General features: G+C 46.8%; 1 protein-coding gene across 1 annotated transcript in view; it reads left to right on the top strand.

The window, feature by feature from the left end:
* The window catches only part of LOC149370530 (uncharacterized), a 108,961-nt gene that overhangs the window by 68,246 nt on the left and 14,285 nt on the right, over nt 1-26,430 (top strand). Inside the window, exons 15-17 of the mRNA XM_089577946.1 lie at nt 1,872-1,936; nt 7,880-8,039; nt 13,988-14,064. Of these exons, the coding sequence (XP_089434072.1) occupies nt 1,872-1,936; nt 7,880-8,039; nt 13,988-14,064 (302 nt within the window). The remainder of the gene's footprint in view (nt 1-1,871; nt 1,937-7,879; nt 8,040-13,987; nt 14,065-26,430) is intronic.

Raw genomic sequence — 26,430 nt, 5'->3', positions numbered from 1 at the left:
GTATTCTAATTGTGCAAAAAAAAACAGCCTGATTAGTGAAAATAGCTGCTGTTATTTCTACAATTGTGTAAAAAAGGAAAGTGCTTTAGCCTCAGTAATACGCTTGGGACTAAGCAGTCTGCATGTCTTCAACGCTATTAACTACATCATCACAAAAGCGGTTACTGGCGATTAGTTCTTGACGGGCAAGAACTTAATGGAGAGCGTCGTAAATTCTGATTAAGAGAATGAACTATGAGATCATAAGTGGTGGAATACCAGCTGTTCCGTCTGCCATTGATTAAAAAAAGTACTGTTCTGGTGCTCTGGTAATACCCTGAGGTTTAAGCAGTCTGCATGTCTTCGATGCTAACTTATTTCCGTTGGGATCTGAAAAAAACTACAGAAATAGATGGGTCATATGGAAAATAAAAATAAATGCTATTGCTATCTGTTTCTTAAGCAAGTACAATAAATTATATTTGCTAATACTATAGAAAGATGACCGGAGCGCACGAATCAGGAACTCTTTAGCACAAAATACTAAGAAATGATGAACAGCACGAATACTCACAAGATGGTTAGTGGGGTTAGCCTTCTCATCATCTTTGCTGAAAGCACAGACATACACCACTATCTCCTCCCTTGCCAGGTGAAGAGCACCATCTTCCCTCGAATGCCTGTAGTGAACTCCACAGTTTTCGTGAGTTTTCGTGGGTGATATAGGCGTTATAAGCAACTTTACTATACCTGACGACAGCCCTTTGTAACAGTGACAGAACAGGTACAGGGGCGCAGCGTTCCTACTGAGTCATTCTGCCAAACAGTTTGGCCGCACGACGGTTTGCCTGGCCGCTTGATGTGTTGCTCTCCCTGCTGTAACATTAATCCGTCAATGTAAAGTTCCAGTGACTTTACGTCAATGGAGCAGCTGGCGCCATCTACTGAAGCTTCTGCTAACTACACATATCTAGGATATTTTTTGTTTGTTGTAATAAAAAAAAATCTTTCTTTTTCCCGACTTTTGACGTTGAAATTTTCAGTTGCTTAATAAATACGCCTTGAATATTGAATGCTGACAATATACAAATTTTAAACTAAAACTGTAAGGGGACTATCTTCGGCTGCGTAGGATGACAGAGCGTGTTTCGGCTCAGTAGCTTCCGCCCCCCTGGCAGAAAAATTTCATTGAGTATAGAAACCGCGCCGTCTCCTCTGAACTAAGCACGGCCGAAAGTGAAGGCCGTTGTTAGCCTAGCCACCGTCGTACACTTTCCGCCGCCTAGTTGTGCCTTTTGTTTCATGAGTTGCTTCCGACCGCTAACGATTTTTGGTCACGTTATGTGTACGTACAGGCTGAAAACAGTGCAGTTTCAGGTGTACAGGAAAACGGGATTTCTAAGAATAAGACTGAAAGCGAGCATCGTAGATTATAGAGGAAGTGGAATTTTGGGTTATTGCAAAGAAATTAAAGAAATGGAAACGGCCAAGGGACTTGTTTCTCATAATTGGCAACCCGTGTGCTACAGAGAGGGCAAGAACGCATACTGTGGGATTAAAAAGTTTTTCAGAGCGACTACTAGCAATATGTAGTGATGGGCTCGGAAAATTCATTCTGACTCTGCGCTCTCGGTTTCTGCGAAACCTAATAATTGGCAATCATTAGGTAAGATCATTCTGGGGTCTGCCTAAGGTCACCTTGTTTATTACGTCTAATATCTATATGGGTGTACATATCTACAGGTGACAACTGTGTGCTGTGTGTAGTCTTGTGGTATCGTATTAGTATCATGACTCGCACAACACTCCCAAGACAAGCCATGTGCATACCGCTGTAGAAGCACCTGGTCAACGACATACTAGCCTGAGTTTGTTTTTGTCCCTCACTTCAGGAGACACCCCACGTACTCAACGCCCACTATCTTCTGGGTCAAGCTTCGAAGCAGTACGCCAAAGTGTAAGTCGACAAATTTCAAAGGTGGCGACGCTTTAGTGATTCAGAACGCTCTAGGTTACACTTAGGGCTGGTGACTTACTGTTTCGGAGAGCATACGCAGCAGGCGGCCGTATTTCGCCGCACATACCCTCAAAATGACCATTGCAGGCGGCCGGTAAAGCCAGTCTGGTTCTGCGCTATGCGTGTAGAAAACTTGTGCAGGTCGTGCAGTAAAGTGTTTTAGTGCGCTAGCACTTACAGTAGCCATTCCCCGCATTTAGCCGTTGCGTTTTCTGTCTGTCTGTCTGTCTGTCTGTCTGTCTGTCTGTCTGTCTGTCTGTCTGTCTGTCTGTCTGTCTGTCTGTCTGTCTGTCTGTCTGTCTGTCTGTCTGTCTGTCTGTCTGTCTGTCTGTCTGTCTGTCTGTCTGTCTGTCTGTCTGTCTGTCTGTCTGTCTGTCTGTCTGTCTGTCTGTCTGTCTGTCTGTCTGTCTGTCTGTCTGTCTGTCTGTCTGTCTGTCTGTCTGTCTGTCTGTCTGTCTGTCTGTCTGTCTGTCTGTCTGTCTGTCTGTCTGTCTGTCTGTCTGTCTGTCTGTCTGTCTGTCTGTCTGTCTGTCTGTCTGTCTGTCTGTCTGTCTGTCTGTCTGTCTGTCTGTCTGTCTGTCTGTCTGTCTGTCTGTCTGTCTGTCTGTCTGTCTGTCTGTCTGTCTGTCTGTCTGTCTGTCTGTCTGTCTGTCTGTCTGTCTGTCTGTCTGTCTGTCTGTCTGTCTGTCTGTCTGTCTGTCTGTCTGTCTGTCTGTCTGTCTGTCTGTCTGTCTGTCTGTCTGTCTGTCTGTCTGTCTGTCTGTCTGTCTGTCTGTCTGTCTGTCTGTCTGTCTGTCTGTCTGTCTGTCTGTCTGTCTGTCTGTCTGTCTGTCTGTCTGTCTGTCTGTCTGTCTGTCTGTCTGTCTGTCTGTCTGTCTGTCTGTCTGTCTGTCTGTCTGTCTGTCTGTCTGTCTGTCTGTCTGTCTGTCTGTCTGTCTGTCTGTCTGTCTGTCTGTCTGTCTGTCTGTCTGTCTGTCTGTCTGTCTGTCTGTCTGTCTGTCTGTCTGTCTGTCTGTCTGTCTGTCTGTCTGTCTGTCTGTCTGTCTGTCTGTCTGTCTGTCTGTCTGTCTGTCTGTCTGTCTGTCTGTCTGTCTGTCTGTCTGTCTGTCTGTCTGTCTGTCTGTCTGTCTGTCTGTCTGTCTGTCTGTCTGTCTGTCTGTCTGTCTGTCTGTCTGTCTGTCTGTCTGTCTGTCTGTCTGTCTGTCTGTCTGTCTGTCTGTCTGTCTGTCTGTCTGTCTGTCTGTCTGTCTGTCTGTCTGTCTGTCTGTCTGTCTGTCTGTCTGTCTGTCTGTCTGTCTGTCTGTCTGTCTGTCTGTCTGTCTGTCTGTCTGTCTGTCTGTCTGTCTGTCTGTCTGTCTGTCTGTCTGTCTGTCTGTCTGTCTGTCTGTCTGTCTGTCTGTCTGTCTGTCTGTCTGCCAGCCTGCCTGCCTGCCTGCCTGCCTGCCTGCCTGCCTGCCTGCCTGCCTGCCTGCCTGCCTGCCTGCCTGCCTGCCTGCCTGCCTGTCTGTCTGTCTGTCTGTCTGTCTGTCTGTCTGTCTGTCTGTCTGTCTGTCTGTCTGTCGGTCGGTCGGTCGGTCGGTCGGTCGGTCGGTCGGTCGGTCGGTCGGTCGGTCGGTCGGTCCGTCCGTCCGTCCGTCCGTCTGTCTCTCTGTCTGTCTGTGTCTGTCTGTCTGTCTGTCTTGTCTGTCTGTCTGTCTGTCTGTCTGTCTTGTCTCCCTTGTCTTGTCTGTCTGCCTTGTCTGTCTTGTCTGTATTTTCTTGTCTGTCTGTCTTTCTGTCTTTCTGTCTTGTCTGTCTTGTCTGTCTGTCTGTCTATCTGTTCTCTGTCTTGTCTGTCTGTCTTGTCTGTCTGTCTGTCTGTCTTGTCTGTCTTGTCTTGTCTGTATTGTCTTGTCTGTCTGTCTCTCTGTCTGTGTTTCTGTCTGTCTTTGTGTCTGTCTTGTCTGTCTTTCTGTCTGGCAGGCTGCTCACCTGCACACTAATCTGTGTGCAGGTGGCAGCAGCCTGCCCCCATGTCAGGCTGCAGCTGAATTAAACGTGAGAGGCCGCTCGCGAAGAGCAACTTTGTCCCACCGATGGCAGCGCCTACCGAAGAAGGGCAATGGCGCATAGCTTTACCGCTGCAGCACTGCGCCAAGAGTGCTATGATGGCTCCCAGGGATCTATGAATGCAGGGAATGACCTATTCAGCATATATGGGCATTAACCCGTGGTCCCTATCCGAACAACTGCCATCTGTGAACGCTGGATCTGAACAATGGAACCGAAGGTTACACCGAACTGCCAGCGAATCTAATTCACATTTGGCCTATCTACGCAAATTAACCATCATTTTTGCATCCTGCAAGGCAAAGCCTCGTCTTCAACTTATATATGGGGACCCCAAGTTTCTTAGTAAAAGGCAAAAGCTCTTGAGACCGAAGAAAAAGACATTCACAAGCGCTGTTTGCTTATGTCCGCCCTATCAAGTTCTACGAAAGCCAGAGGAAGAAAAAAATATCGTAGGCGAAATCATCACAACGCGCGGAAAGGGATCTAGGCGCATAGCTGCAAAAGCGGCCAAAGCTAAGATGATTTCATATCTCCGGTTTGGTGCACCTGTGTTTCGCTTTCACCCCCGCTCGTCTGTCGTGGTGCCTCCTCGTAAAAACAAAGCTAACTGCTCCGCTGGCTGCTCATGCCAAGTGATGAGCTTTTTATTTGAGAGTATATAGATTTACACTCGCACTAAACAGCCTACAGGCGTGCCGCTGTCGTATCTCTCTTCCGACGTGCTCTGAAAGCTTTTTGTACGCTGTAGAGTACAGTGCTGCCAACCCTAGGGATTTTTCTCTAGACCTAGAGAATTTGAGGTCGTTTAAGGAAAATGGGTTTTTTTGTATAATCAAGGGAAATTTAATTTTCTTGGAGAGTTATTTTTTTTCTTCAAATTGTGAAGACAGTACAAGCTTTTCGTTGCTTTTTCTCTACAACTGACGGAGGCCCGCAAAACACCGCCGCGCTCTCGAGTAAAGCCTGTTTCACATGAAGGTGAAAACGCTTTGTTGCTGCAGCGCAAAAGCTGTTTAGAGCTATTGCGGCGGCTCCAGCAGTCAGAGCGGCGATGTTCCAACAAGTTACAAATTTTTACCAGCGCTGCGCTGCTCAATTTACAGTCGCTTGCATGCATGTAAACCAGCCTTTACACGGACGTAGTCGGCCGTGTATGGTCCCTTGCGTGGCCAGTGGCACCCACTGCTGTGATATGGCGTGCCACCGCCTTCCCTCAACACGCGCGCCCCTTCCTCACGCTGTATTGGGAGCTCGCTGCGCGATGTGGAATTCCTATTTAGTAAGCATGTCTGCATGTTTGGTTTGATAACTACGAAGGAACAAGGGCGCCATTTATTTTAATAAAGGAGCGCCGTGTTGGAAATCTGAGCTAGTCTAACTAAGGGAACAATTGCCAGTTCACCCGCCGCGGTGGTTTATTGGTTATGGCGCCCTGCTGCTGACCCGAACGACAAGGTTTCGATCCCGGCATCGGCGGTCGAATTTCGATGGAGGCGAAATTCTAGAAGCCCGTGTACTGTGCAATGTGAGTGCGCTATAAAGAACTCCAGGTGGTCGAAATTTGTGGATCCCTTCACTATTTCATACCTCATAGCCTGGGTCGCTTTGGGACGTTAGACCCTCCAAAATCATAAACCATAATTTCCAGTTCCATCACGACGTGCAAAGTGAGTGGGCGTCACAAGAGGCTTACAAAAGCCAATCACTGCTTCATTTTAATTTACACTAATTGTTACGTCAGCCACCCTCTAGAGCAATCGCAGCAAATGAACAAGCAGCTTTTATATCGCAGTTTCCGTACACTCCTCAAGTGACCTCCGGGCATGTTGTACATGGTATCCTTCGGCTGAAGTCTAAACCGACACAACGTGAAAGAAAAATTCAGTTAATTGCACATGCCGATGCATGTTTACTAATATCTTGCGTACAGTGAAAGAAAAGACACATATACGATATAGAGCCTTTAATTTGTAATTTCCAAAGAGCGCTACTGTTTATCGTGTAGCTTCATTTAGAAGTTCTTGATTTTACATCCTTCATTTCAAATATACAGCTAATTTGCTTACCAATGTCTGGTAATAGGGTAGCTGCATTATAAAACTTCCTACTGAACTACGCATAAATATACAATTTTACAATACACGACTGGACACTATTTTTCGTATCTAGGGAAATCTAGGGAATTGTTGGTTGCAAATTTGGGGAGATGCGGCTCTGGAGGTTGGCAGCACTGGTAGAGTACCACATATTCCACAATAACACATGTCGGGGGGGATGATTTCAAAACAGGCAACTTCTGCACATTTGTTGCGGTATCGATTTCGGAAAGTAGGGTTCACGTGACGTGTTTTATCTCTGCCGTAATATATACGTTAACTTTGCAGTGACAACAAAAAGTGAGGCACAACACACAAACAATTGAGACTAGTGACTGCCATGCCACCTACCCCTCCCACCCTTTTTTTGCACCACACAGTCAATACCAGTTTTGAGCCAGCAGCTCGAAACGCGTTTCTGGTACAACAATAAGGCATCTTCTCCTTTGTGACTCCGCTCGCCTGAACACTTTTGACAAGCTTCCTCATCAGGTCGTGCTAGTAAGTGAAACTATTCTTCGATATCGTAGTGGGCTCTAGTTTGGGCGCTGTCTAAAAATTGTCTGCACTCAGATTACATAAGTCGGCCTGGGTTCTGTCTCCATAAATCGGCTCCGTAATGTGACACTGCCGCGAACTACTAGTATATTAAGGAATAGTGCTCATGGGACAACATCGTTTTCTTCGATTTATCAGTACTTCGCCGGCATATTTATGTACAGTTGGCAGACTTTTACATTACAGTTAAACATTAGAAGATTGTTACAGGAATTTTTTGTGCTGCATGAGGCCGCAGATTTGCTGAGTATGATTGCGAGAGTTGTCTAATGATAGCGACGGAAGAACGTTGGTTGGAAATTTTCACGTGCAGTAGAGAGGTCGTGTGTTTTTCTGAAAGACCAGGTAGCATGCCCTAGATTAGCTTACTGTCCACAGGTTTTCCCGCTGTCTTGTACATTCAAGATGAGTACCTGACTAGCGTCAATGATTACAAATAAATAATAGCGCACAAATTGACATAGGACGAGCAGAATGAGTTTCCCGGTCAAAAGGCGGGTGTCCGGCTGTGCCATCAGAGAGACAGGAAGACCTATGTCCCTTGTCATCGGGAGTAGTGTACACGATTCTACTGTCATGCGGCATGTTCTACATCGCGTAAACCGGCAGGTGCATAAGTTTAAGTCTGAAACAGCTCAAGAACAAGGAGCGCAGTGGCAGCGGTGGGCATTTGGCTATCCATTGAAAAACGTGTGAGTGTGACCCGCCCTGTCCACCACTTTCTGAGCGTGCAGTTATTCTGAATTATCAAAGCGACCAACAACAGAGATTGTAAAAGCTTCCGAGCACGGTGAAATAGTTCTTACACTGTGCTTCCGAAATTGTGCGAATTGGAACTGAGCGTGTCAGCGGACCATCGATAAGTTTACCAGAAATGGAACTTAAAGTTTTGGTGTGAACGGCTAGAGCAGGCACGGGTATTCTGCTCTGATGACGTTGTCATCGTTCCCTTTATTTTGAACTTTTATTGGAAGCCTATATATATATAGAACTTTGCTTTTGATCATGCAATAAATCCTCAGTTGAAATTTGGGGCTAGCCCTTTTCTTCTTGTTCGTCCTAACTTCCTTTGTACGCTATTATATCTTTTTAAGTATGAACAACCAACATGCCCAGACTTATTCTCTTCTGTAATATTCATAAAGATTTTATTCGTCCATATAACTTTGTCACGCAGTTCCTGGCCCCACGACATCGCTGGCTTCTTATGGACTTGTGGAGTTCTCAAAGGCGGTGACGAAGAGCTCTGGGACCGGTACGGACAGCAGTTTGTTATCAGCGAGAGCCATGCATACACCATGCTGCTGCTGACCTCCGATCTCGACAAGGCATACAAGGTATGTAGTTTGGTAACAGACGAAACAAATTCAGCACGCCGGATTATATAACCAAGAAACATTGCTTGCAGAACTGCCGGACAGGCGAGGAAATTGAGCAATAACAAACCGAATTAAGGAGCACACACATGCCAATAATTGCCCGCGGATAGCCTCTGGCTAAGACTCGGCGACTAATCTGGGCGCCGAAACAAGTCTCTAATCGAAGATATGCTTTCGCATCGATTCGCACCTGATTCTATATCCAAGCAAACCAAACTCCGTGCTCCTGAGAATTATTAACCACTGAATGGGTAACGAAGAGTGCCCCATCTTTTCAATGCACGAAGCAAAATAGCAAGTTGCCAAGCTATGATTTTTTGTGTGCTCTGCTGCAACTATTTAAAATGTGCCAAAGAATTAGCCGCATTCGCATTATAGTTGGCCTCAATATTTTAATGCATTCTCACCGGAACAGTGCCTGGAAGTGCTTGGAAGGAAGGAATGCATTATTCCAGATATAGCTGTGTTTTTGCGCTCAATGCAAAGCTGTGAAGTGGCAACCTTACTGCTGCTGCCTAGTGTAGCTTTATATAGTTAGAAGACGACGCTCCAGCGTTGTCCTCTTAATAGAAAAGGGTGTAAAAGAAGTAAGCTGCCTTCTGGCGTGCAACCTCTTATAAAAGGGAGTCGAGTAAAGTACAACTTACTCCATTTTTACTACCATATAGGTGCGTTCATGTTTAGAGTAGGCATATAAAACTGCTGCGAAGGCGGCTTATGATGACGAAAAGGTGTGTGTGTAAGCTAAGGAAGTCAGAAACCGGGGTTTTCATGGCATAAATTCAGAGCACGGTGTGCTCGTCGAACCATAGTGCAGGATCTGGGCTTCTCATGTGGAGTAAACCGGTAGCGTCATGAATTCTCGATTTTCGACATTACGCAGAACAGTATAATTAACAGTACTAAACTTTATTACTACGCTGGAAGTTTGTAGTAGTGTGTCTTCGCGAGATGTGGAACGAAATGTGTGCTTGACGCGAACGGTCGCGGTTTGCAAAATGCTCTGAAACTACCTGCCAAGCACAAGGACTTCAACACTAAGTGGGGACTACAAAAACTACGCAAACCGCGCACCAGAATATGTGCGACGTTTTAATTCGCCACTAGAAACTAGTATTGCACTGTGTCTGTCAGTGCTAACAACCACAGCTTAAACCGTAACCGTGAGCTTAGAGATATTAAAACGAAAACTGAGTTCACAGCCAACAGACTTTTTCATATGCGCTGTATTCTTCGAATTGCTGCTACTGCTGCAAAAAAAAAAGTTTTCTTTTAAGGTGCCACTTCCGTGAAATCCATGGCATCATTTTTCATAGAAGACAAGGAAAGCGTTCGTATCAAGTAAAATGCGCTTCCCCTAATTTCTAATCGCTAGAGAGCAGTTATTGCACCCGCGACCGCGTTCCTTGCATTTATTGTTATTTCACATGAAAGCTTCATCATCCTTTAAGGCGTGCCTTTTTAGAAAGAACGCGACCGAGTAATCTAACGTCGTTATTACCAAAAGGCCTTTGTAAACATAATCTAGTTGAAATCTTTTAGAAGTGAGCGAAGTCAGTGGTCAGCGGTGCCTTCGGTTCCGTGCCTTCTACTGTCATTTCGAAAGGGCACAGCTGTCTTTTTGTCTACTACCCAAGAGAGGTTTAGCGGTCGATTTTACGGTCGGTTTCTAGCTCGATCTCGGCACAGGCTTTTTGCTACACTCACGATGCGTCACAGCAGCAGCTGTTAGAGCCACCTGCTCCGGTTTCGCAGCGTGTGTGCACATGCCGGAGGAGAGCGAAATAGTGGCAGGAGTGCAGACAGGAGTAGAGGAAGTAAGTAGCGAGGAGCTGCGCGTACATCCAAAGCGACAGAGAGAGGGTATATCTCTTCTTGCTCTAGCAGCTGGAAGAGGTCCCTGGAATTACCAGGGAAGCAAATGGCTCGCGCTGTCTGGAAATCTGCTGGAAACGGACGGTCAAACGGCGCAACCAAAATATGATCAAAGGCCGCATAATGACTATATCTGCAAGCATCAGCTAAGCTGCCTATGGGTTATGAAAAGTTACTTCGCTGCCGTGAACATAAATGGTGCTGCGCTCCCTCGCGCGCTCGTGCGTCATTCGCATCATTAAACGGAGACCAAAAGTTTGCCCCTTAATTTTCGGCATTTCTGAATGTTCTGGCACCTTGGCTTCGTACGATCTACAGCACTTTAACAAGGCTATTCCACTCTTATATGATTACTTTATATGAGAGGAGAAGTGTATATACGTGTGCGGAGGTGCATGTTACTTTCATTGAAAACGCCTCGAGACGTGATAAACAATGGCGGCCAGCTGACGACACTTCGGCTGTGACCGAGCGCCTTGAAGTTCCACAGGTGAAAGGCGAATTCTACAACACTACTAAATGTACCGCGCACGGCCGTTGCTGTTGCCTCTAATATCAGATACGCTCTGTACCGCTCTCATTCACCTCATTATTCACGGACGAGCTGTAGACAAACACCTATCTGCGATGAAAGCAACATGTGGAGGCGCTGCTATCACCGGCTGGGACGACTAAGGTAAAACTTGGGGGTGAGAAATGGGCACTACATAGAAGCAGACGTTTTCAAAGCAGCTTTTTTATTTCAAATAGCACCTGTTATGTCGCCCTTTCGTGAAAAATTACAGCGTTTATCCTAGTATAGATTCCGGGTGTATAAAACCTTGTTTTAAAGACGACGTATATTTAAAACACCGTGTTACGCGTGTGCAAAACTTTCCGAAATATTTCTCTCGTTTCACACTATACCCACGAAGGTGCCAGTTTGTTAACAGCTGGCGGGTGCTTCCAAGAAGTAGTGTTCAAGAAATTATGCTACGTCATTCCTAATCTATTTTTTAAAACACCGCGACAAATGTGTGTTGCGAAGCCGAACATACCCCCAGAAGGCGCTCTATCCGTTGAGTGTTTGCTCTGAATCGCGCAAGCTTCTCGTGTAGTGTGACATGCTACCATGTGCGCTGCGTTTGCTCACTAATTCACTCCTTCAAGCTGGACAGCCTAGACAGCATTACCTGGAAATATCGGAGGGAGCACTGAAGCTCTGCCTTAAGGCTATGACGCGATTGCCTGTTGTGTCACTTCCCATATTCATAGATCCCTAGGAGTCCTCAAACCCCTCTTGGCACAGTAGCGCACCAGTTAAGCGATGCACCTTTGCCCTGCGATGGCAGGTGCTCCCAGCAGTCGATTTAGTGCAGTGCAGGTTGCTCTCCCGGAGCGACCCACCATTAATTCAACATCATTAATTGGACATAAAATTCAATCATTAATTTAATATAGTCTTCGTCTATAGCCCCAACATTAATCATTAATTAAACATAGTCTTGGTCTATAGCCACATTATTAAGTTTACCACTGATGTAAACGTCCAGTAAACTTTCAATTTATTGAAAGTAATAGCAACCAAGCAGGAACAATTTTAGTATGACGGTATTCGTGCCGGGCCTGGCCGTAGGCATTGATGCACTACCTATAAGTGCTGTATTGTGACGAAATGTTGTACGATGGAGGGCAGAAACTATAAATAGGAGACACTTTTAGTTGGACGTACGCAGTGAGCTTGCGCACGCAACGACACCGCGGGTGACGAATGCGCATGCACAGAACGCAACGTATCTAACCGCGCGTTGCAGCCGCCGCGGTGGCTCAGCGGTTATGGTGCTCGGCTGCTGACCCAAAAGACGCGGGTTCGATCCCGGCCGCGGCGGCTAGAATTTCTTTGGAGGAGAAATTCTAGAGGCCCGTGTACTGTGCGATGTCAGTGCACGTTAAAGAACCCCAGGTGGTCGAAATTTCCGGAGCCCTCCACTACGGCGTCTCTCATAGCCTTAGTCACTTTGGGACGTTAAACCCCATAAACCAAACCAAACCAACCTAACCGCGCGTTGCGGACGCCCGGCCGCTATAAAGCATAGCGTGCCGTACGCAACGCAGGACGCTACGTGCTGCGTAGAGGACATGGCGGCGACCTTCTCACCCTCTTTGGTCCGATTTCACTTCGCCGCTGCTTTCTTCAATGCGATGGCTCGCTCTAAACTGTGCTGTCAGCTTTTATTTTGTCTACTCTCGCCCACACGCCAAAATATTAGGGACAAATGCCCCTTGTTTTTCAGATAATGAGGCGATTTTTGACCTTTTAAGCCTAACTAACGTTGTGTACGTTTATCGTCATAGCAACCGCACCTATCGAATAATTATTTTTGGTCATGTGCCTACTTTTGCACTTCATTAAACATTATACATTTCTTCCTCCATTAAAAATACTATTCATATTACTATTCATACAGTAATATACTATTCATATTGCCAGAAACTGAAAAATGTTCAGCCGAGCGCTACAGCGCTTTAAGTGTTTGTCACTAGATGGCGACACAACACAACGCGCTACGCGACTGCTCTGCGGCGGTACGGCCAACTATAAGTGTGACGGGGGTGTTCTTTACAGCATACGGAACGTAGTAAACGTTGCGTACGCAATGTCGCTACGTACGCAGCAACTAAAAGTGTCCAGTGATGCGGTGACCGATGGACTCCAAATTGCAAACAGCCAGACCTGGAGCCTTCCTGGGACTATAGCGGCTAACCCCGCGCGACCGGTTAGGAGGCATCCATACGATTTCTAAGTTGTGGATTTAACCTATTTAACAAGGAATTATTAACCCGTCCACAAGAACCACACGTGACCGTATTTATAGAGATCAATATTACTGTGTCTGTTAGATTCCTGGTGCTGCTGCTCAGCGAAAACGCTGAAACTTGTGACAGGCGCAGGGAACGATGTAACAGCGAAAATACGAAAAGGTAGCAGCTAAATTGCGGTGTAGCATCCAGGTGATATCCCATTTCGTTCAGGGCATTAACTCGGGCGATGCTGCTTTTACTGACTGTGAGAGCTGCGGCTAATTTATCGCTTCGGTTGTATGCACTCTAAGCAGCACATGTAGAAGTTAAAGGATAAACGACAGGGTTAAAGGAATGGTTGATATTTTGGCTTTCTCCATAGATATTTTTATTCTTCCGGGATAGTTCGCGTGATTCCATTTGTGGACGCCAGCTTGAACGTTGGAAATCTGTGTCCTCTGTGTCTTCCCAATGTTCAAGCAGGCCCCCCAAGTGCGCCCATGCAGATGCTTCTTTGTGCCCATAGGGAGCTATGCCTTCGCTATAATCTGGAATATAGTCTTTGAGCCTCTGAGAACTGAACTGGGCTTTTTATTATGCGCAAGAGGCTAGTTAACCAGCTCTTTGGTTCATGTAGGCATACCAAGTGCTTGCATGCTTTCCGTAGCAACTGCCTTTGACTGACAATAACGCCACGAAGCGTTGGCCGCTTGGTCCGTGACTATGCTTAGAGTATGCAGGGCATCCGCTATTATCAGCCGCTGCAACCATACCGAGCAGCATACTTTCTGACACAGCGTCCAGCGCTCTTGGCAATATTGTCAGTCCAGGCCATGGGTTACAGCCCTCGTGTTAACTGCGGACGGCGGTACTTTTGACTGCACAATCTTCTTTATAGTTACCAATCTGGTAAGTGGCTTGGCAGATCATTTTTTTGCAGCCGTACAACGAGGTTGAAAGCTGCTTTACTATACGATTATTGTCTTTTATATTGGTTTCAATGCTCTATGAATAAATGCATTTCTTTAGAGAAGCTACTTCTAAAACTTATATATGAGAAGCCTAAAGCACAAATTCTTTGAATGCTGCTGCAATAACTGATTATATTTGGCACTCACTACGCTTCTTGTTCGTGTTCAAAACGCGTTGTGTACTAGACTACTCTGTCTACATTTTTCTTTTAGCCTGCAGTGCATGAAATTCGGTAATACAATAATAATGAACATGTTTATGTTCATTGTTTACTTCAGAAGCGCGTGGAAGGCCTTATAAGAAGCAGGGTCGAGGCCATCAACGCCACCACAGACCTCCTTCCTTCGGCTGAAGAGTGAGTGTTAAAACATTAATATAAAGCTTATACTGTGTCAAGGGTGTCACTGCATTGGCATGGTAACCTGCTACTTTCCTGAGCACAAATCAGCTCTTTCTCTTTTCTCCCCTCCGGATTACACAATTAACATTTTACTGAAACAGACAGAAGTCGACTTTTCGCTAGCATCGACATTTTCATCATTGTTTCTTGACTCGAGCTGCAGGATCTCTGGGGCTGCCTAGATCAGTGTTCGATGATACTGAGTGTCTCGTAGGCCCAGGAAAATCGGCTAGGAACACGGAGATGTTCGCACGGAAACGTTAATGAAGAGTTATAGAAGGCGTCTTCTCTTTTACCTGCTAATATATAAGTGCAATATGTATGTACTATCAGCCCCAAAGGTTACAACATGCTCGTGTGCTGAACACAATATACTTTGGAGGGATTACGTAAGCTAGTCACCTGAAATGTTAAATTGCATATGCGTATGTTAATGCTGCGTCTGCTGGGAACATCAGAACATCAGACGACGGTGACGTGAGTTAGTATTGCAGTAATTATTTTTTCTACGAGTATACGTCTCTTCAACTTTTGTTGCGGACAATAAGCGCAAAGTTAAAATGCTCAAATTGGCTGCAGGGGTTTGCCCATCCGACTAATGTTCTAATATTTCAAAAATTCATATGGAATAACTTTTTTGTAAACCTTATGAAATCGAGCAGCCACTACTTTTTCATGATGTTTGAGGGCCATCTTATCAACAATCGTTTTGTGGCGGAAACGATCAAAATATCTGCTTATGCACTCTTGCAACGAATGAATCTTAAACCCAACATTATTTTCCGACTAAACCAAACAAGGCTGTTTTTAAATCTGAAGGAGTTTCCAGTTTACTGCCCACCCTCGAAACAAATGTCCCCCTATTTTCGCCTTCGCCTTTCGAGAAAAGTGAAAAGTTCGGCAAGATTCTCGGTGAATATTAATATGCTGATTGAGTTCATTTTGTTTACCGATGCCTGTGCTGATGTCTTGCACAACGATGGCTGAGTTACATAGTGTGTGGGTATTAAAACCTGCTTGGTTGTTAGACAGTGTTTCTTAGGACAAGCGGCAAATTATGCGCGATAGAAATTTTTTTCATTAAGTTTCACTGTCTTAGTCTCAAATTTTCTGTGTAATTCTTAAATAAAAAGCGCACAACAGGCATAGCAATTCAGATTTCGCTGACTACCATATCCGTGAGCCGCTATCCCTGCGTCCGAATAGCTTCCTTGATAGGGCGTATGATAGCACGTACGAACACGAACAAAAAGAGCTTAAGCTGCCCTCTAACCCTCCCCTCTCTGCTGGACGTTTGCGCTATGCGATCTTGTCATCTTCGAGCAAGTCTGATATGCTGCTTCGGAGCTGTCGTATACACACTTTTTCAACCAGTCCAGCGTTTTCATGAATGTGAGCACGCTGCGAGTAAGGAAGAGGAGCGTTAAAAGGTTGCGGAAACGCCCTCCACTGAAAATTGGTTAGACTTTCGGGAGAGAAATAAGAGATTCGACATTTTGCTGGCTGCGCAGTTCTTGCCTTATGAACTGCGCCATATACTGTTCCGCTTGAGTAACCGTAGGATGATGTCATATTGGAAAGAGGAAGTGGTGTGCAGTGGACATGAGCGGCAGGTAGATATAAGGATGAACGGCCGGCTTAAGAGGCTGGACTCTCTGGCGCATCGGCAGGAGCTGAGTACAGATTTTGAGAAGCCCAGTAACCGGGAATTTAGAGAGGCAGTCGTGATACTGGCAGACTCCGGCAACAATACAGCGCCACATAAACAACAATCCACAAGAATGACTAATAGGGTGCTGCGATGACTAATAGGGTGCTTGTCATTCGTTCGAAAGGGATAGTGTAATTGCGGGAGTGAGTTGACGAAATTCGTCGGCGCACGCACAGGCACTTGAGGCGAAGGGTTTCTTGAAGAGTAGCTGAACGGCAGTGGCTTCGGTCTTGCCACGGTATTGGAGAGTGTTAGTGATGTGGTGACAGGAGCGAGTTAATGGACTGGAAGGGCCTCGGCCACTCTCGTCATGACATCACGAGGGTTGGAAGCTAAGTATTGGGATAGCTCTGAATTAGTGGGAAGAAGCGAAAGTTGACAAGCAACTTCTTTGCGCACGAAATCTTTGATGCGATAAGTAGCACCAAGTGTTCGAATGCAGCCGTAAGGCCGCCAATTGCCTGGTACGGTGTGCTGGCCACTCTGTTTGCGCAGCTCGTCGTGTCTGACAGACTGAAGACTGCGGCAACGCTATGGCCACATCTCTTCGAGAGGGCCTGAAATCCGTCATCCCAAAGTCACTTTCAAAATGTGCTTCATCTTATGAGCCTTGGGCCACTGGGCAATGGCCCCTTAGCATGAATTTACATAATCTTCAGAGTAGCTCGTTACCGTTTGCCCACCATCAGCAACTGTTGGCGTAAGCTCTATTTGACGCCCAGCTTTCTTACATCGGGAATTTCGAATACTTCGGAGAGAACTGTCTTTAAAGCCGTCGATGTTGAGAGGCTGGCTTTGTGGTTGCGAGAGCATAATTTGGCGATGCCAGTTGAGTCGAAGATTACGCTCTTCAGTCCCGAAGCGTCGTCCCACTAGTTAGAGTTGCTCACCTTTTCAGGTGATGTGATTAAGTCTTCAACATCTGGGATGTCAGTCCCGTTCGAGAGGGTGATGTCCCACTGGTGTAGGGAGTTGGAGCAGAAGACCGCCGGGCCAGCTTGCATGGCTTGGTGCTGGGTACTGTCAGGCAAAACGGAGGTCGATAGAGTGCGGTTGTAGAGTGCCAGTGCTCTATGAGAGCGTTAAACTGCACCGCCATCAACTTTAAAAGCTGGTTTATTCGGAGAAGCTGGGTTGAGCGAGAGCAGCAATGAAAGCAATCCGCAGTTAGCCAGTGTGAGCAAGGTCTAGCATGGAGCGTTGGCACTTCTGCTAGAGTTCTGCCATTTTTTTCTTTACGTTACGGACATTGGTATTCCAGGTCTGAGATAACGCGCAGTTGTAAAGATTATTGCGGAATCGGCCTATTGACGCAACAAGTACCCGATGTCTCCGTCAAATCGTCCCAACGGTGTTAGTAAGTGCTCGAAGAAAAGTTCACCCTCCCAAAGGACGTATTTATTCGCCAACACAACATGCCAATGGGGAGAAAGCAATCGCATCTCTGCGCAATTGGTTCCAGCTTGAAACCTACATGGGGTATGCTGCTTAATATTATAGCTGATGTAAAGGGCTTATCGCCACCACCATATGTCACGTTTAGACCTCATTGCAGACTGTTGTGCTGAACGCTCGCACAGACACATAGTTGGCGTGGGATCGAGATCTCAGGTGAGGGCATTTAGACACTGCCATTCCGTAGCCGCAGCTGCCGAACAAAATGACCAGAGGCAGAGGTGACAGTTCAGTATCAGCGTTTTCGTCCTTAACAGGCAATGCCTGTTGTTTGGAGCGCAAAAACTCTTTAAAAGCAGAGTAAACAAAGAAAAATGTGTTGCGATGCCTTATTTAGGCACTGAGTGTAGAGCGGTTTATTGACACGTTGAAGCACCAGCGATAAAGACCCTGGCGCAAGAAGTCCGGGAACCAGCGAGGCGAGGGACCGGCACACAAGCGGCAGTTCTCCAGCACGAGCCTTCTACGGACTTCTTCTTCTTCTTCACCTCGGCGCTAGCGTTTCGTCGTCGTTGGTAGTACTGTATCATCTTCTTCATTCCAACTGCCCCCGCGGAAAGAGGGAGCCATCCTGGCGACTCAAGGCGAGGAGACGACGAGAGGACTGTAATAAGGCTTCAAGCGGCTGACATGAACGACGTCGCGACCACGGCGGCGATGGTCCAAAGAAGGTGTCACCGGTTCGATGATATAGTTCACAGGTGACATACGCTCTAAGATACGGTAAGGACCAATGTACGGAGGGAGAGTCCAGAAGATGGGGTGGTAACTTTTCGAAGTGAACGGCAGAAGTTTTCGTTAATAACAGAAACGGTGGCCCCAGTGTCCACAAGCGCAAGTGTCGGGACGCCGTCTACAAACACGTCAAGAAGATTCGGCGGTGAAAGGCGAGGACTTGAGCAGGGCGATGAGAGCGCAGTTCGTGCCCCAGGAACTGCGGCTGCTAGTTTTCCGAATCGGCGGTGGCGGTGCGACGCCTCATGGGCGACAAGGAGCGGCGGCGAGGGGAGGGCGAGCGGTGGGAAACGTAGGGCTGGCGACCAAGCGCGCGATCAGGCGAGGTGCCCCGATGGGGTGGTTCGAAAGGTGGGCGGAAGGTGCGATCCGTACCGGGGTAGTCCGGCAGGGGGTGCAGAGGCGCAGGCATAGTACGTCGACAGAGGCGCGCGACGTGGCCTGGAATACCGCAGGCGTAGCAGATAGGTCTGTTATCAGCCGTGCGCCAAGGATTGTAGGCAGCGGGCACGAAACGGTGTCGTGGAGCAGCAGGCGCAGACACCGCAGGAGGAGCGTATGCATAGGCCTGCTGCCGCGGTGGTCTTCTGACAGCGTCGGCATAGGTGAGAGGCACAGGTGCGGGCGCAGGCGGCACGGTTACTGCAGGATCGTAGCTCAGCGGGGCGGCAACAGGGTTGGGCTGGATTGGGAAAAGACCGGCCTGGGGAGCCAAGGGTGCCGGTTGCCGAAGACAAGGAAGTGCATCGGCGACCTCCTGCGTGATGGCGTGCCGGATCTCAGGACTGAGGACGGGCGGTGACGAGTGTTGGTGAGAAAGGAGCGAGAGTTGCCTGGCGACCTCGTCCCGCACGAAGTCTTTGATGGTAGCGAGTAAGTCGTTGTTGATGCCCAGGCCGGAGATGGAGTCGGCAGGTGGGGGAGAGCGACGAGCACAAAGGCGTTGTTTCCGCAACTCGTCGAAACCTTGGCACAGGGTGTACACCGAGGCAACGGTGGTGGGGCTCTTCGCCAACAACATCTGAAAGGCGTCGTCGTCGATGCCTTTCAGGATATGCTTTATCTTGTCAGCCTCGGTCATAGCCGGGTCAACACGCTTACAAAGGTCCACTACATCCTCAATGTAGCTCGTGAAAGTCTCGTTAGTGTGCTGAGCTCGGACACGCAGGCTTTGCTCAGCGCGCAGTTTCCGCACGGCGGGACGACCGAAAACCTCCGCGAGTGTGCTCTTCAGAACGGCCCAGGTGGGAATGTCGGCCTCGTGGTTCCGGAACCACAGGTTCGCAACGTCGCTGAGGTAGAAAATCACATTGGTGAGTTTGACGCGGTCGTCCCAGTTGTTATGGCGGCTCACCCGTTCATACGACTCCAGCCAATCTTCCACATCCTGGTCGCTGTGGCCGCTGAAAACAGCTGGGTCCCGCTGCCGGACGGCACCGGAGCAGATGACTGGCTCCGGCGGGGGGCTGGCTGTTGACTGGGGGGCTGCTGACCTGCCTTGGACATCGGGATGGTGCGACTGCGAAGGTCCACGGTGATGGGGAAAGGTGACCGCCGCAACCTCTACCAAATGTAGAGCGGTTTATTGACACGTTGAAGCACCAGCGATAAAGACCCTGGCGCAAGAAGTCCGGGAACCAGCGAGGCGAGGGACCGGCACACAAGCGGCAGTTCTCCAGCACGAGCCTTCTACAGACTTCTTCTTCTTCTTCACCTCGGCGCTAGCGCTTCGTCGTCGTTGGTAGTACTGTATCATCTTCTTCATTCCACTGAGAAATAATGGATGTTAGACATAAATGCTTCGCAAGCGGTCATACCCAATAATTCCGGACAAAAGCATTTTTAAGCGGGAAACCGCCATTGAATGCATTTTTTTTTCATATAATGTAAGATTTCACTATAACAATCAATATGTCAGGAAATCGCCTGACGGCAGTCTTGAATTTTTTTCTCTATTAAGATTTTGTTATTGTCAAAAGAGTTCCTCATTGCTGGTCTGTGGCAGTCTTAACTGTTCGATGTGATCGATGGAAACACTTCAAAAGGAAGATTTTGCTGCATATCAGAAGAATCGATCATTACCTTAAATATTTCCATCGGAGTATCTTACAAGTTTTCAACTTGCAAAATTGTTCTCCGAGAATGTTGAACATAAATAGTTTGCTACATCTGCGCTTCAACGGCTTTAAAGTTCTAAGCTGCCATGCCGGTCTACTTTCATTAGGAACTTACATTTTTTTCGAAGCAATGTTGACGATAATAAACTCCGCAGAAATATACCTTGTGTTTGGGAATGTTTATTACTCATCGAACATAGCATTGTTTATTTTTATTTGCACCTTTCGCTGCTCGTCCTATGTGCTTAAAGGAGCTCTGAAACACCTTCTCACTAGAGTATATAAACTCGCTCAATCACTGCATTCTCTCCTCCTGAACACCTGAACTGAGTTACTTTTAGACGCGGCAGATAAGACAAAATCGCCCTTGAAAGTTTCCGAGTCGTTTCCGGCGGCTTTTTCATGCTCGCACCGCCTCCGTAGCACGCTACTGCGTAATTATGTTCACAGGTGTCCATTGGTCAGATTCTTTGACGCGTCATGCAGCTACCGTGGTCGCGGCCAGTCAGCAGAGCAGCTTCGACGGTTCAGGAAGCTCCACCCCTCGGAGAATTCCAGCGCGCGTCGACGATAAGGCCGGTGGAGAAGCGCCGACCTTTGAGCGTGCAAAAATGACGAGAGGAGAAGTAAAGGCGCGTAGACGCGGAAATTCAAATTTTACTAGAGATAACCGAGCTCCTACTAAACGCATGGAAAAAATTATTGCTGGAGAACATTCGTGAAGCTGCTTCCTTTAGCATTACAGGATCAGCCCATTTAAGCGAAAAAATCATATTTTACCTTTGATTCAGAATTACACGGTGGCTTCGACGGCACAGGTGTGTTGGAAACATAAGCGCAATGCCAGAACAGCACACATTGGCAGTCAGCGGCAATCCGCTTCTTTGTCTAACCCTGCTTCTCGCTCTTGGCAGGCCGATCAGGTGTACCGCGATCTTCAAGGGGCGGCTGCGCCCGCACGGCGATCTCGGACGCTGCCACTAGGACTGTCCCGTTGCGCATGCGTCCACGTGGTCGGTTATCATCCACGTGCAGCCGACAAGCCCAAAGTACCCGGATGCAAGAAGCCGGGTGGAGGATCACGTGGTGTCTGCCAACAGCTATATAAACCGTCAACACCCAGGCATCATCGCAGTCAGCGGCAATCCGCTTCTTTGTCTAACCCTGCTTCTCGCTCTTGGCAGGCCGATCAGGTGTACCGCGATCTTCAAGGGGCGGCTGCGCCCGCACGGCGATCTCGGACGCTGCCACTAGGACTGTCCCGTTGCGCATGCGTCCACCTGGTCGGTTATCATCCACGTGCAGCGACAAGCCCAAAGTACCCGGATGCAAGAAGCCGGGTGGAGGATCACGTGGTGTCTGCCAACAGCTATATAAACCGTCAACACCCAGGCATCATCGCAGTCAGCGGCAATCCGCTTCTTTGTCTAACCCTGCTTCTCGCTCTTGGCAGGCCGATCAGGTGTACCGCGATCTTCAAGGGGCGGCTGCGCCCGCACGGCGATCTCGGACGCTGCCACTAGGACTGTCCCGTTGCGCATGCGTCCACCTGGTCGGTTATCATCCACGTGCAGCCGACAAGCCCAAAGTACCCGGATGCAAGAAGCCGGGTGGAGGATCACGTGGTGTCTGCCAACAGCTATATAAACCGTCAACACCCAGGCATCATCGCAGTCAGCGGCAATCCGCTTCTTTGTCTAACCCTGCTTCTCGCTCTTGGCAGGTGAGTTTTATTTGCCAATTGCTGAAACTGGATATATTGTATATTTTTTCGCCGCTGACTGCAAAAATGCCTGTTACATGCTCTGCTTGTTCCAAACCCGTGGACGGAAAGTGTTTGACTTGTTCTCGTTGCAAAAGTAGCTACCACTTTGGAAAGAGCTGTTCTGCTATCACGAAAAATGCTTTTTCAAAAATGTCGACTGCTAAGCGTGAAACCTGGACATGCCCATCATGCGAATCCAGTGCAAGCAATCAGTCAGACTCGGATGATAGTGACGTTTCTTTTGGTCATGAATTCTCTGCAGTTAACAGCAAACTTGACCAACTGAGAGTTACGGTTGAAGCTCTCACAACTAAAGTGGAGGAACTGCTCCAATTTAAGGCAACAGGTGAAAAGATGGCTGAAACCGTCACTGAAATCCAAACGTCAATTGAGTTCCTTTCTAATAAATATGACTCTGTCATGTCTACCCTAGAAGCGAACCAAGCTGAGTTAACCCAGCTACATGCCCGAGTGGAATCACTTTCTGAGACTGTTGTCGCTCAAGCTGAGCTGCTGGATCAATCAAGGTGCGCAGTTAATGATCTTGAACAGTACAGCAGGCGATGCAACTTTGAAATACATGGCCTCCCAACCAACCCTAATGAGAATTTGGTTTCTTTAATGGGCGATCTAGCTGAGACACTAGAGTTTCCAGAATTTGAAGCGAATACAGTCGCTTCAATACACAGACTGCCGAAAAAGGATAGTTCGTCTCCCCCTATCCTTGTTCAGATGCGTGACGTGGCGTCTAAAGAAGTATGGCTTGCTCTACGGAAAAAGCTTCGCGATTTACCTACGGATGAGTCTCACCTTCGGCTGTATTTCAACGAAAATTTGACACGGACAAACAAGGAGCTTTTCCGATTGGCCAGGTCTAAGGGAAAAGAAAAGCAGTAGAAATTTGTTTGCACACGTAACGGCAAAGTTCTGGCCAAGAAATCAGAAGTCAAGACTGTTATCCGCATTGAGAAGATGTCTGACCTGGATAAGATCTGCTGAGCATGGGTGATCTCGAATTCCTTGCATGTACAACATCTTCCGAAGTAACAAAATTTTTCACAAGTGACGCACAACCTGCTTTTTGCGCGACGCACGTTAATATCCGCAGTATCCGAAAGCACTGGGATGAATTCATGGCACTAACTTCACCTTCTCGCTCAACATTTGACGTATTTGTACTGACGGAAATCAATATTTCAGCCGATATTTTCAATCAGTATGCAATACCAGGTTACCAAGCAATTTCCTGTACCCGACCTGCTAGAAAAGGGGGTGGCGTCGCAGTTTTTGTGAGAGACAGTTGGACTGTCACAGAGCTAAATTCTGACTTCCAGCAAGCAGAAGTAGTAGCATTGCGTTTGAGCACGCCAGCTCTCTCTCTGATACTCTTTTCAGTATACCGACCCCCCTGCTTCAATGGCAGGCTCTTTTTGGCCGAACTTGACAACGCCCTCTCAGCCCACTCGCATGAAGATTATATCTGTGTTATAGGCGATGTTAACATAGATACCTTCCGCCCTTCTAGGGCTCTGGTCTCAGATTATCTTGATCTGTTATCAAAATGGGGACTGCAACCAACTATCCAGAAAGCTACGCGAGAAGAATTTCTGTCAGGGCAACTTGTCGTCTCTTGCATCGACCACATAAATATAAGAGCTTCGAATTGTGCCCTACAATCTGCTATCGTCGAAGCAAAGCTGTCAGACCACTACTTTGTCTGTTGTTCTTTAGCCCGGAAATCGAACCCTCCAACAGCAGATAGCGGTAAAAAAGAAATTTCCATCTGCGATCACAAAATCTTTTACCGACTGGCATCGGAATACGATTGGGAAGTGTTCTTGGAAAACGTGCCCCCGAAAGACATTTATGATAAGCTTGTTGAGCTATTACAAGAGTTTAAGAAAGCGGCTACTCGCGTGGTTGAAATCAGGCAGCGCAATAAAGAAAACTCATGGATGACCTTAAATATACTATCAGCTATAAAAGAAAAAGATTTGCTCTGGGCCCAGTCGAAAAGTGCACCTGCATCTATCCTGCTACGGTCCAAGTTTAAGGTTGCAAGAAATAAAGTAAACGCAATGATTCGTCAGGCTAAAAGAGTACATTTTCGTAACAAGTTCAAGAATGCAGGCTCTGATACTAGAAAAACGTGGTCTTTGATTAACAATCTACGAGGTGTCAAAAGACGTGGCAATGATGGCAAAGATTTTGTGTCATATTTCGGCACTGATGAAGAAAAAATAGCTAATGAATTCAACAGGTTCTTCTCGCAAGTTTCGGGCAGTGCGCAACAGAATCCCTTAGTTTGTACTCTGAAGAACAGCACAGTTGAATCTGCACACCTACCTTTGCTAAGTGAGGATGACCTCTGTTCAATTATTTTTGGTCTTAAACGCAATAGATCTGTGGGAATAGATGGCATTTCAGTTGATGATTTGCGAACCTTGTTCGACATACTTAAAGGCGTGTTGCTATCGCTGTTCAACAGCATTATCTCAAGCGGCATGATCCCGGTGAACATGAAAGCCGCTATAGTTACCCAAATTCACAAAGGTGGTGCACGTAATAGGTATGAGAATTATCGTCCTATTTCAGTCTTGCCCTGTCTGACTCAAATATTAGAAAAATATCTGCTGTTTACAATGACAAGTTTTTTAGATAAGCACAAAATCCTGTCACCGTGTCAATATGGTTTTGTACAAGGTAAAGGGACGGAAATGCTTTTGGAGGATTTTTCTGACATGTTAAATCGATCTTTTGAACATAACCAAGTGGTGTGTGCACTGTTTCTGGATGTCAGCAAGGCTTTTGACAGCGTGTGTCACAGTGTGTTATTGTGTAAACTGTCCAAGTTAGGCTTCCGTGGAGCGTTTCTTTCGCTTTTGGAAATTTTTTTACTGCAGAGAACGCAATATATCTCCATTGGCCGGGCAAAGAGCGCTTCTTTGTTAATTAAAGCTGGCGTCCCGCAAGGTTCTATAATTAGTCCCCTGTTATTTAACGTCTACGTGAATGACCTTTCAAACTTTGTTCCTGTAGGCCTGTACCAGTACGCTGACGATACTGTACTTGTAACCCAGTCACCGAACTACTCTGACTCAATTTCTTCTCTTCAAGCTGCAGCAATAATTTCTATGGACTGGTTCTCAAACAACCTAATTAAAGTTAACAGCTCTAAGACAGCTTATATGCTTTCACAGCCCGATGAAGAAGGTAGATTTAAACCATCACCTTTTCTTGCACGGATCTGATTGTTCCCAATGTCAATGTGTACCCTTGAGCTATACAAATACAGTGAAATACCTAGGATTATACTTTGACAGTGCTCTTTCATGGAATGATCACTTGTCCCACGTTTGTAAAAAGCTCCGAACCGTCTCCTGTGTGCTTTACAACATCAGGTACTACATGCCGCTTTCAATACGCAAAGTTATCGTAAACGCCCTTGGTTATAGCATACTGCGCTATGGCATAACGATTTATGGTCACTGTGCAGTTCGCTGGAAGTGCAGGATTAATTCTCTCCTACGATCTCTATTAAAAAATATCGGCTATGATTTAGGCCTTCCCTCCAATTCTGATCTGTTTAAGGTATTTTCTCTACCTGATTTTGATCGCCTTTTGATGGAAACGATCGTCCTGAAACATTTTTGGCTTAGTGACTATAAGATTCCGTATGTTCCCACACGGTCTCTTCGACCGAAGGAACCTTTTTGTATTCCCCGACGGTCTACAAGATATGGAAGGCGTTTAAGAGATTATTACGTTCCCTTTCACTTTAACAGGTTACCTCCAAGTGTTCGCCGGGCAAAAACTAAATACAAAATAAAAAAGATGCTGCGATACGTTAATTCGCGGGTTTACGACATCATGCATGTGTTTTACCACCTGTCAAGTAAATCTTGTGATTTCATTGGTTACTGCTGTATTTATTGCACTGATCTGAGGTATTGTCATGCCACTTTGTTTTTTCTTCCTTGCGATTTAATCTGATGAGGATTTTTTTTCCTTCATGTAACATGAGTCTTGTGTCTATTTTGTTCTCACCGTCATACTAATTTGATGTCCGTTATTTTGAATGTGTTTTTTTTTTTGCCTGTGTGTATGTCTGCGCGGTTCCGCTGCCTGTCGGGCTCTGCCGCTCAAGCCCTATGAGGCTTTGGCAGGCCGGATTTCTGTACATTTTTTTAAATATTTGGCGCAATAAAGTATTATTATTATTATTATTATTATTATTATTATTATTATTACTTCCGGCAGTCGTGGTGGGGGAGGCACCGTCGAGCCGGGCATCTTTTATATCCGCCATTTGAGTCGAAACTATGAGCATGATTTCCTTTCGTTGGCTAGAAGAGGCAACAAAACCAGAAGTTTATTTTCTATGGCGTTGTTAAGTTACGAAGAACATGCTGAAATAGACTGCTAGTGGTGGAAAGTTGGTAAGTGTGTTTGAGCGCTGGTTGATTCCTCTGCAAAATACAAGATGGCGCTAAAGCTGAAAAGATAAAAACAGGATGGACAGGAAGTCCCATGTAAAT

Source organism: Amblyomma mixtum, chromosome 1 (assembly GCF_055824585.1).
Source record: "Amblyomma mixtum isolate Tamu chromosome 1, ASM5582458v1, whole genome shotgun sequence".
NCBI lineage: Eukaryota > Metazoa > Arthropoda > Arachnida > Ixodida > Ixodidae > Amblyomma > Amblyomma mixtum.
The sequence above is the reverse complement of the archived record's forward strand: the minus strand, read 5'-3'. Positions and strand labels throughout refer to the sequence as shown.